Source organism: Populus nigra, chromosome 3 (genome assembly GCF_951802175.1).
Source record: "Populus nigra chromosome 3, ddPopNigr1.1, whole genome shotgun sequence".
Taxonomy (NCBI): domain Eukaryota; kingdom Viridiplantae; phylum Streptophyta; class Magnoliopsida; order Malpighiales; family Salicaceae; genus Populus; species Populus nigra.
This window is the reverse complement of record NC_084854.1, coordinates 5387682-5399956: the sequence shown is the minus strand read 5'-3', so window position 1 is coordinate 5399956 and position 12275 is coordinate 5387682. Positions and strand designations below refer to the sequence as shown.

Below are 12275 nucleotides of genomic sequence, written 5' to 3'. Positions count from 1 at the left end.
TTAGAGCTTAAACAATGTCTTATGCCCGATACCAGAGCTAATGATAATCATATATTTCTACCGCCTGTTGCGTTGCTAGTGTGCTATAAGATCATCCACACCCTTGTTCTCCAAGAGCATCCACGTTTAGCCTTGCTACTGAGGCTCTTTAGCTATTATGGCTATCATATATAAAACCCATAGCATTGTTACTCGTTAAAAGTCTTGCTATTCTGGCTCTGTGAATAGTGCATGCTATATAGCGAGCACTGTAGCACTCTCCAATTTGTAGCGGGAGCAAAAAGGGATTTGCGGGAAAGGAAAGAGGAGGGCTTCAGTAATGTTGCATGTGCAGGGAGGAAGAAGAAGAGGATTTAAAATAGCGACAGTACCAGGACAACGGATATGGGAGGTAGTTAAGAAGAATAACTCATTTTTGGTGAAGCAGTTTAGGAGGATTTGTGAAGCATCGACAGTACCAAGACTCTTCTCTTCGTTTCTCTTTTGCGTCACTCTTTTTATAAGGTCAGGCTGGCTATCTTTCTCTCTCTTTTTTTACCTCTAAATAGCTAGAACTTGCTTATAATTTGTCTTTGTAATATCAAGATCTTAACTTTTACAGAAAACGCCAATAAAGACCAGAACTTTGAGTCTTAATCACTTGTTTTCACGATCTAGGTCTTCCAGATCAGACTGAAATCCTTTCAAAACTGTAAGAGCATCCACTGTTTTTACTCATTTTAAGATCTGGGTCTTGACCCTTTGTTTGATTTTCCAATCTAGGCATGGGTTTTACCTTTCTGGTAGTTACCCTCACAAATATGGTATTGCTGATACTTTGTCAGTGAAAGTGAATTCGGTCACTTCTATCGAGACTGAGATTCCTTTTAGCTATTATAGTTTACCTTTTTGTAAGCTTTTAGAGGGTGTTAAATATAGTGTTGAAAATCTTGGTGAGGTTCTAATGGGAGATAGGATTGAGAACTCACCTTGTAAGTTAAAGATGTATACCAATGGTTGAAAGATTTGCTACCGAAAAATGGTTGAAAGATTAGTTTGAGGTTGATACCTTTCTTGTTTCCTGATTATTAAGGTTCCTTGTTTTTCAGAATCATGTTCATGATTAATAAGCTTTGCTACAGAACCATGTCCTTGTTTGCTTGATGATCTAGGTAGAGCAACTACACAAGATATACAAGCTATGTGGTTCACCATCATATGAATACTGGAAAAAATTAAATTAAACCACTTTGTTCGTATTCATCGGTGATAGGTGTTTGTATTGTTTCCTGAATTCTGGATGAAATTAAACTAAACTAAACATGATATTGGTTTATAGACCCCCATATGATCTTATATGTTGTTCTTCTTGCTGATGAAATCCCGGAAGCACCGCTGTGTTCTTATGCATCTATGGTTCTAATTCCAAACTTCAAATGCAAACCTAACCTTTAGGTTCTTTTGTTTTGCATTATGGTTTTAACTGGTTCTTTACGTGCCAATTCTCAATGGATTTAAAAATCCATGTCTGCTGGATATGTATTGTTATTTCATTAGTTATTGTTATTTGAGGATTTAATTGGTGGAAATTTGATGATCATGGCGGTTTTTGGCATAAAAGCTAGTTTTGGAACATATGCCTTTGGTTCAAGAGACTTTTAGCCCGCGTATTAAAACTCACTACACCTAAGCCACTGACCCGTTGAATATCAAGAATTTATGATACCATTGATGCCTGAAATTCCACTCCACCAGGTAAGATTTTATGGACACTTTTTTTCTTTTTCTTCTTCTTGTTCATTGTTTTTATTTTATTAAATTAAGATTGGAGTCAGAATTTGAAAGTTCTATTCTTTGATTTATGTACGTAGTCAATCTGGGGTTGATCCAATGTTAAGATCAATGATTGATTTTTTCAGTTCTTTCTATGAGAAGCTCTCTCTACGCCACCAGGGCAATGATTGAGGTAGTTAAAGCTCGTCCAATTTCTTATAGTGTCACTTGCTGTTTGCAAAGTAGGTGCTATGGTTAAGAAGATCCGTCTTTACCAGGTATATATGTAGTGCTAGTGTAGTCTGTTCTATTGTTTCATTGTAATCCTTGGGGGGATTCATTGTTGTGATGTCATTTATCTTGCAGCACATTACAAATCTTCTTGGAAACAAGACCTTGGTTTTGCCAGTGCCTGCATTCAATGTCGTAAATGGAGGTTCACATGCTGATAATAAACTGGCAATGCAGGTAATTTTGATGACAAAGCTAACACATGGTTAAATGGCTTTTCAACCCTAAATTGAGTTTGCCTGATTGTTTGATTATGAACTTTGTTGATTGCTCTGAATTTGCTGGCTTTTTACTAGCTTGTGTTCCTAGATTTGTAAATTTGACATTGAAGAATTTTAAAAGTAATAATTATTAATTTATTAAAAAAAAATTCATGACTTCCTATTTTAGAGAGCATGAATGTGAGGTAGTATCAAAATAACAAAGATGTCACAGAATAAAAAATAACAATCCAGCATGCCTTCAAAGCTTCATTTAAAAAAAAACAGGGCATATGCTACTTCCTCAGATCTTCGCCCACAAATCGAAAAGTCCAGATCTGAAAATGTTGATAACTGAAAGTGTCTAAACCAAAGAACAAAGCTAACCCATCATTGGCAATTGTTATAGGCATGCCTTCTAAATTGTTAGGGAACCCACTCTTCTGCCTTTGATTATCCTGGGTTTTGATAGTGATGGTTTTTTAGGGTTTTGATATTTATGGTTTATGGGTTTTGCTCTTTGGAAAAAATTAGGGATTTGTTGTTTTTATTGTGGAGTGTCTTCAGATTGTTCACTCAAATAAAAATAAGCACAAACACCGATCTCGTTAATCCCGAATTTTTCTCTAAATTGAGACCCAAATAAATGGAAGAAGATCCCTGATTTTTCTCTAAATTGAGACCCTGATAAATCATTTCCATAGAGAAAATAAAGACCCGACAAAAAAACTGACTGGATTTGTGAGGAGGACAAAAAGAAATATTCATGGAGAGATTAACTATGGGTTTGGACAAAAAATTATGTTCACAAGAATACTCTTCAATTTCACCTTCTCGACACCCGCAAAGCCCAAAGGAAAGCTTCACTGTGGTGGATTTAGACTTCTTTACCCGCAAAGCCCGAGAGAACAGAATCCAGCACTTTATGAGCCCTTTCGTCGTATTCGGAAGCTTTTTCAAGCACACAACGAGCCTCACCGTCTCCATGTCGAGCGCTAAACCCAGGTGGCTTTGAGGTTTGAAACCAGTAGAATAATCAGATTTTGATGGCGATAATCAAATCAATGGAAGAAAGGGTGTGAAAAGGTGTAAAAAACTCGGATCACTTGGTCATTTTCCCCCGCTCAAGAAACAAGAAATCACAAATTTCAAAAACCTCGTGTGCAAAAGTAAATAGAATGGTTAGATTTAGAGTTTTAGTTTTCCTATCTAGCAAGGTAGAAGAACAAGCTGTACTATATTTTTGTTAAGAAATTTGTTTGGAGTTCATAATTTTTAAAAGAATGGAGGCACGACACTACAATGTAATTCTTCCTAAATAAAACAATAAAGAAAGAAACCTACATATAAAAGCAATAATTAGGAAAAGAGATAGGAGTAAATTGCGAAATAAATTGTGTAAATAAAACAAATTAGTAGATCATATATTGTTACATAAATAAAATTTCAGGTAAATATAAAATTCTAATATTATAAAAATTATTTGAAGTAGCAAGGACCCTTATCCTTCTAATAATTGTATTTATTCATTATCAAGATCGAGGACAATCAAAAGACAATTCATCAAGGTTTGAGAACTAAAAAGGCAGTTACAAAATTTGCATATTCAAGATCCGAGGTTATTCAAACGGGATCGGAAAAGGAGGGATTTCCAGAGAAATAACCGAAGACACCAACAGCAACACAAATTCTGTAATGTTCGACTAACACTGCATTCTCATATCGGTTCCCCTTCTCGGTTCTAATCAGTATCTTTAAAGTCACCATGTTTCCAACTTGGTTAAGCTACTAAACAATATTAATTAGGTATTCAACTGTACGAGAAATAATAAACATATTTGTTTTAAACACACATTTATGCCTAAGAATGCACAGATGATCATACCACCTCAAGGTTATTCACTCCCCTGTACTGAAAGAACTTCCTAATATATGCTTCAAGCACACTGCATTTGAGCGGCACCGTATCATAAAGCTTCAAGGACTCTTCAATGATGAACAGCTCCATCTTGATGCGCGTGTGTGGGCACTCTAAACCTGCTCCATGGAACGCTGCAACCACAGTCATGCAAAATCTAACTAAACATTAAACAGTCATGCAGGATCAAGTATCAAGGAGGCAAATACGAAGATGTCTGTAAATGCACCATTCAAAGCCTTCATTGCTGAAGGGAAATTTTTTAGATAGATCCCTGTATCAGATGTTCATACAAGAGTACAATAGAAGATCCTTGTATCAGAGGTTTGTGCTGGTGTATAAAGTTGTGCAAATACAATGATAATGCTAAGGTTGACTTTTCTAAGCTTCAAGCATTGTAGAAAAAGACCGAAACAGAATTGTGTTCGTTAATAATATACAAAATAAAATGATTGTTTTTTTTCGTGTTTGATTATAGTGGACAAGACAAAATAAAATATGAAAAAATTTGTTTTACTTTTAATATATTATTATCAAACATACTTCTTTTAAAAAATAATTACATATATTTTTTTTTACTTTAGTTTATATTTAGTTTATATTGAGTGTTGAAATTAAAAATGTTATAATAAATCTAGTTAACCAAGACTGGCATAATAGGTTGACTTGGAATCAAGTCAACCCGAAGCCTGGACTGGTTTGAGTTTTTAAAAATATAGAGAAAGGATTAACCCGATAAAAAACCAAGGTCAACTTGAAATAAAACACGAATAAAAATCTCATTGATTTTTTTGAAGAGAAAAATTGGTCACAAGGTAGCTTTAATTATTTTTAATTTTTTTGGTCAATCGAGTTAACTTTCTCAACCCTTGACCTGAACCTTACCTTAAGTCAACTCTTGAGTCGAATTTTAAAACTATAATAATAATATTTTTTATCCATAATTTAACTTGGGTCAACCCGTGTTGACCCTTCCAACCCGTAATCTGAGTCTTGCCCTAGTCAACCTCCGAGTAGGTTTTAAAACTATAATAATAATTTTTATCTCTATATTGACCCAAGTTAACCCTCCTGATCGTGACACGAGTATTTCCATGGGTTGACTCACAAATCAAGTTTTAAAACTATTATAATAACCACTTTTATTTTTATGTTAACCTGGGTTCACCGAGGTTGACCCCCTGGCACATGGCCCAGGATTTGCCCGGACACGACCCCCGAGACTAATTTTAAAATTATAATAATTATTATTTTTATCCTTATGTTGACCCGAATCAACAGTCAACCTCACTCGTGACACGAGCCTTACCTCAAGTCAACCCTTAAATTTGGTTTAAAACTATGATAATAACCATTTTTTATTTTTACACTTACTCGGGTCAACTTGATCCGTGCCTTGACTAGTGTCCCAGGCTTTGCCCTAAATTGACCCAAAATCAAGTTTTAAAACTATAAAAATAAATATTTTTATCTTAGTTGGACAATTTTAAAATTAAAAGTTTTTTTATAAAGATATTTTAGAAATAAAAAATAAAAAATATTATCTTTAATTCTCTCTGTATCTCCTATTTTAAAAGTATAAAAATTCACTTCAAAATTGTTCTAGAAACATATTTATTTTTATGTTTCTTTTTTTTCACATATTTTTATCGTCAGTCCCAGATAGTAACCATTAGTGTCCCTTATAAACAGCATTCCATGCTTTCTTGTATTACATGTTAAAGTTCATAAGAACACGGTGAGATTCACTTCCAAGCTTCCCTTGGTCATGGGGTTAGCAAATATATGATGCTGAAACCGTTCTTGATTTTCAATCTTCAAGTGGTATATCTTTAGCTTTACATCAGACAAGCATTGAAATTATTTAAGTTCCTTAAAGATAATCACGTTTCCACGAGCTACAACAAATACAAGGAGCAAGGAGCAACAGCAGCATTCAATCCTGTGCAAGAAAGAATATAAAGTAATATGAAAAATGGTTAACCAAAGTAGCATACCTGTATAACTTGCACATACAAATCAGGCATCGCTGGTATTCTCTTCAAATGAAGGCTGAGAGGTCTTCAGGTGGTTCAATCCAGATATTCTCAAAAGGATCTTGCTCTCCCCAGTCGTAACACTGCTTACAAGGATAGTATCTACAATCATTGAGAGAATAAGATATGCAGCGTTTTCCAAAGAAACGAACTTTAGAGAAGTAGACGCTGTTTCTCATCATTCCAGGGAGGTCAGTTCTTGAATGAGATGACAAGAAACTGGCAAAAAGTGTCATACCATCAAGGGTTTTCATCTCTCGCCAGACCATCTTTGGCTGATCTAACTTAAATATAATGGGGTTTTCACTACAACAAGTGTAAATAACTAGAATGTCTCCATTATGCTCTGACATAAACTTTCCCTTCCACCAATTTTTTGCAAAAAAATTCTCAGGGCATTTAGGGGGAGGCACAGCAAGAACATTCCAAGTACACTCCAGTGGGTCAAAAACACCAAGCCAGCCAGTGAGACTTAGACAGTAGAAGAATCCATTGCAGAAAACGATCTTATTCCAAATACTACTCACAAAAGGCAAGCGATTTTGGTAATTAACAGTAACCCACTCAGTTGCCCCTGGATGACAAGTACTGATTGCAACAATTGTGGGACTGACATGCCTAACTGTAAAAACTACACAGGTGTTAGATGTTGGGGCACAAGAGAAGGCAACTATCTGATATGTCAATTCAAATCTTGGGAGTTTGACAACTTCCTGAGAAAAAGGATCAAAGAAAAACACACGGTTTGTTCTGGGTCTGTATAGCAACAGCCAACCATCTCTAGTGTAGCAAACTCTGGACCCATACAACTCTGGCAACTCAAGAGAATAGGTCTTGCGTTGAGCTGGATCATAGAACTCATACATGTTACCAAATTTTGGAAAATACATAAGCCAGGGTGATTGGTTTACCACTCTGACAGAAATGGCAGCAGTGTTCCATCTTTTGCAGGCAACAGATGAACGGATATTGTCCTCAAGTGACAAGCGACACAAAATCAGTTCCAGAAGTTCTATAGGAAGGTCAGACCAAGTTTGTGTTTCCAGCTTCACTTTCTTATTCTTTGTTGTTGTTGTTGTTTTATCATCCACCACTCTCGCAGATAACCTAGGTCAAGGAAAAATCATTTGACTAAGATCAGATAGAATCCTCATTTGCTATTTATAGGGAAGTAAAAAGAGTAAAAAATGCAATTTATAACCATTTTTCAGCTTCACTTTTAGGGATAGTAGTGATAGATTGGGACCTTTATTGAAAAGTGGAATCTCTCAAATCAAAAACATTATGGAGTCAACAATCCCAAAAAACCGCTCCCATATAAAGGAATTGATTGCAGCAAGAAAGCATAAATCATATAATCTTGGTAACTGCATATTTTCTATGAGCTCAGTATAGTAAAAGGCAGTTGATTTACGAAAAGATCGTGACCACCAGCTCTATGCTAAGTATTAAAAGCCATAAAGCCACAATAAAGCTCCAAAAATGAATTCAAACAAAGTATCAAAAGACTTTAACTGCATTGCTCAACCAGAAATCAATCAAATGAATAGATAGTGTATAGCCGCCAAATAAAAAAATCAGCACTGATCAAAATCACAAAACCCTATGGCACATTATGGCAATTCTAAGAAACCCTCCATGATGAGTCTTCAATTCGAAAATTCTTCAGATTTTCAAAAAACATCACCCATAAGTGAAATCGCTCTAAAACCAAAGCATCATATTCAAATCACACTGGAATGAAATTATTCAACTTCAAGTCCAATTCTCCACAATCAATCAAAAACTACTAAACTCAATCTAAAGAAACCAACTTGCATCAGTACAGAACCCCTACAGATAACAATCTCTAAAACCCTAAAATAATTTGGTAAGAAACCCTAACAGTAAAGCAATTAAATCACAAATTAAGCTAAAAAAAGAGTAAAGTAACAAACTTTATAGTGTTTTAAGTCAATAGAAACAAAACCCAACTTACAATTTGACTTTCCTTCGCTTTCTACAAACCATTTCTTCTCTTTTGGTACTGAAGGAGGCGATTCAGTTTCGAGAGAGAGGGAGAGAGAGCAGACAGTGTAGAGAAAAAGAGAAGAAACTTATTTACACAGAAGTGAATGAGGTGGGTTTACGTGTAAGACAATAATTTAGAAATAACAGAATTTTCCCATTCTGCGATAATGATTGACCAATAAGATTTTGCAACGTAAGTGAAAAGGTCACATGGGCATGACGTGGCGAGTTCTCAATGAGTTCTATTTATAGCGGTGCCTGTTGGTTTTAACACGGAATAATTTAGATCATGAGAGAGAAGTCTATGCAAACTTCTACCATTAACAAAAATATAAAAGAGCTCATTATTGTTTCACCTTGAATGCATACAATATAATGATCCTTCTTTCCCTTTTCAACAAAAATAAATTAATTGAAATAATGCAATCTATTAATAATTATCGGAATGATCGGTGCAGTATGTCTTTTCAAAATATTTCAAAATAATTAAATTAGCTTTACATGCAAAAAAATTAAGTTATAATAGAGGGATAATATAATAATTTAATAAATATAAAAATAGTTGGCTCGTGGACAATGCCAGTATTCTTTGAATGACACATAATATATTATTTTACGTCCAAACATAACCTTTTTTTTTTTTTGGTAATGTTAAAAGCATCCTCACATAATCTTTCTTGTAATAATAGGTTGATTTCAAGACTTTAGATCTAGTAAAAAAAGAATTCAAGATTTTAGTACAGAGAACTTTGACTTTTGTTAGTCAGGTCACGGGTGTGTATGCACGGTAACATAATGATTGGATTCCGATAAATATTATTTTACGTCCAAACATCACCTTTCGTAAGGTGAAGATTCTTCTTCCAATAGTGTTGGTACATTGAGAAGAGTTTTTATTGTGTCATATCCTTACTGACTTGTTTTGACTTTTCAAGATTCGGTGTTAATCTTATAGTGGGTTGTATAACCACGTGATCACAAAGTTTGCATTACCCTTAAAACATAACAAGAATCTCTATAATTTCATTCCAACCTTAAAACACCCCCTAATCTAAAAATTGAAATAAAACCAAGTAAAAATAAACACAACTCAAATCTATTTTTTCGGCATGGTTAAAGTAAAAAAAAATCACTTTCATTAAATTTTCATCTTTAAAACGAATCTATTGACACCAAGATTAATTTTTTTATGACCGACTAAGATCTTTATCTCTCCTCTCCTCTCTTTCTTAATGATTTTTTTCTCTCATTTCATAATATCTAAGAATTGCGAGGAAAATTAACATTTAAGATTGAAATATAAAAATAAAAAACATCAGGGACCAAACTAATTTTTTGAGTGAATTTCAGGGACCAAATTTAACTTTTATAGATTGCACTACGGGGAGACAACACAATCCACAAAGTTTTTGTTTTATTAAACAATCCCCGAGCTATAGTGAAATGCTCAATTTATAGTATAATAGGTATTGTCCGGTTAAAAGAAAAAAAATTCATCAGATATACAGTCACTTTTCAACTTCTCTTTTCTTAATTCTTCTACACAGGAAATCCAAGTTTTCAAAAACAATGTATGACTTGAGATTTTGAAACCCAAAACCGATCCAGCAATGTTGCAAATGATCATCACATCTCTAGTAATTTAATTATGTAATTGTGGTTTCAAATATTTTTATTTATTTTTGAAACAAAAAGAAATTTTTCTTTTTGGTAACCCAGGGTATCCGGGCCAGCTTACGCGCATCACTACTAATCTCTGGACCCACTGAACACCCTGCAAGCCAAGTAGACAAGTAAAACACCGCGGGGGTGACAGGTGTGCACGCTAAGACTCAAACCCAGGTAACAGAGGCAAGGAAACCTTACCTCTGCCGCTGGGCTACAAGCCTCGGTGCAAGAAAATTATTTCTTTCCTTCTACAGGTGGTAAACATGGAAGCAGCATGATTTTGCATTTCCATTTCTCGACAGCGGATCTTAATAGCTTATCATGCACCTTTCAAAACACTAGTAAAAGATTTAGAAAAAAATGTTTTTATATTGCCATATTGGTAATTCTCATCATAAGAATGTTTATTTTTATCAAATTTCTTATCATCATTATCATTATCATCATCGATATTTTAACTAAATTCATGATATCCTCATCTTTATTATCGCTAGATTCAGAGAAGTCATACCTCCATTAATCATAATATGCAGTTTTAATTAAATTTTCATAACTTTGTCTTCCAATATCCTAGACATACCAGTACCAGCTGAATGCGATCATTGTCTAAGTAGCCGAGAAAATATGAGTATATATATTATATGAGATACTAAGTTTAGGTCGACTACTCACATGCAACTCCATCATGTTCATTTTGAGCTGCTAAGTTTAGATCAACTACTCCATCATGTTCGTTCCACTTTAGACAAATAATTCCATCATATTTCTAAAATCCTCATAACATGCAATCAATATCAGAAAATACTGATGCTTCCCAACAAGAAATCTCCAAGTGATATTTATTTCAACATCATTATAACTCAACCCAGGTCTTTTATATGTAACTTTTTTAGTATCTTCAAATGACATGCCTTTAGCAGCATTCAAGAACATAATACTTCCGTTAGTATAAGTGATATTATTATTCATATCAGGAACAATAATACCATCATAATTACACAACATAAAAAAGTTTGAAAACATTTTCTATAAAATAAGAATACTCATTTCATCAAAAAAATTATCTCATAATTCAGTGCAACCCCTAATTGCTATTATTTTGACCTTAATAATATCAATGAAAACATATTTGATTGCATCAATTAAAAACTAAATGATATCAATTGAACAAAATCTCTAATTACGATAATTTTTATCAAAATTCAACTTCGACGCTAGTTGCTATAATCTTAACCATAACTTTATTAATAACATCAATTGATTAAAAGTCTATCTAATTGCATCAATTAAAATAAAATTTATCTAAATTCAAACAATATTATTAAATATAACAAGTAACCCAACAATCAATTTAAACTCTAATTTCTTTAATTCAAACCTAATTGATTTCATAAATAACATCAATTGTATTAAAAACATATAATTACAACATTGAAAACCCAAATTTATCTCAACATAAAAAAAAAATCTAATTATCAAACACAACACAAATAATTATAAATCAAAACTTCAAATTTATTAATTTAATAATAAAATCAATAAAACTAAAAGACAATACAATTGTTATACCTTGATTTTTTGATGTTTAGGTTCGGGTTCCACCGATTATGGCGGCGAGGAGGCTGTCACCACAAGTTTGGATCGGTGATTTGTAACAACAAAAAAAACAGTAGAAAGACTCATGGGGACAAGAAGAAAATGATTATGGTGTTTTAATAAAGGATTGGAGGTTGTTTTGGGCAATTGGAAGCTGGTTTTGTTATGGGTGTTTTAGGTTCTTAGGGTTTTTTCCTCTATAGGAGTGACGAACATGAAAAAAAGATGAAAAATTATATATTTATTGTAACCATGATTCAAAATTACATTTTATATTAAAAAACATGATTCAGAATAGTGAATCTCTTCAATCTATATCATTTCTCCAAAACTTTTGCAAACTCTGTCTTTCCCTTAAAACTTTCTTGTAACTGTCATTTTTCAAAAAAAAATCACAAAGAATGAATGATTCCAGTAACAGTGATTCTGTTAGCACTACGCAAAGTGGAAGCAGCGGTTAAAAATTTTTGCGGGACAAAATTTCTCTCAGAAACTTGAGTTCTAGAAGCCCCGACAACCATTTTCTTTCTTGTAACGTCTTTCTCATCGGTGAACGAGGCAAGCCACCGAATAACCCTACGCCAGCTTTTACACGGATGGCATTTGGATTTCATATCATAGAAACAAATTGGAAGTGAAAAAAATAGCTATCCTAACCATTACAACATTGAATAAAACAAAGCAGCTTTAGAACCAATTGAATTGCAAAGTTACTCTACAGTGATAAAAATGGTGCACAAAACAGAGTGGCATACGATTCGCTTGTTTAACGAAGTAAGATTTAGAGCTTAATGGAGCAATGAA

The 12275-nt window shown here is 33.7% G+C and overlaps 1 protein-coding gene and 1 long non-coding RNA gene across 4 annotated transcripts; one reads left to right on the top strand and one right to left on the bottom strand.

The window, feature by feature from the left end:
- Nucleotides 1–510: 510 nt before the first annotated feature.
- LOC133690087 (uncharacterized) lies at nucleotides 511–2427 on the top strand. The gene is made up of 2 exons (XR_009841393.1): nucleotides 511–2030; nucleotides 2119–2427. It is a non-coding gene; the product is annotated as an uncharacterized LOC133690087 (long non-coding RNA).
- Nucleotides 2428–3931: 1504 nt separating this feature from the next.
- LOC133690086 (F-box/kelch-repeat protein At1g57790-like) lies at nucleotides 3932–8331 on the bottom strand. 3 transcript variants are annotated; one of them, XM_062110261.1, is made up of 3 exons: nucleotides 8176–8331; nucleotides 6159–7304; nucleotides 3932–4318 (listed from the first exon to the last, which is right to left on the bottom strand). In XM_062110261.1, exons 1-2 carry the CDS (start codon nucleotides 8205–8207, stop codon nucleotides 6203–6205), a joined length of 1134 nt encoding a protein of 377 aa, XP_061966245.1. In that variant the 5' UTR covers nucleotides 8208–8331; the 3' UTR covers nucleotides 3932–4318; nucleotides 6159–6202. The 3 variants fall into 3 exon arrangements, with proteins under 3 accessions (XP_061966245.1, XP_061966244.1, XP_061966247.1); XM_062110260.1 differs by having other exon boundaries at nucleotides 3932–4295; XM_062110263.1 differs by having other exon boundaries at nucleotides 3932–4280.
- Nucleotides 8332–12275: the final 3944 nt, after the last annotated feature.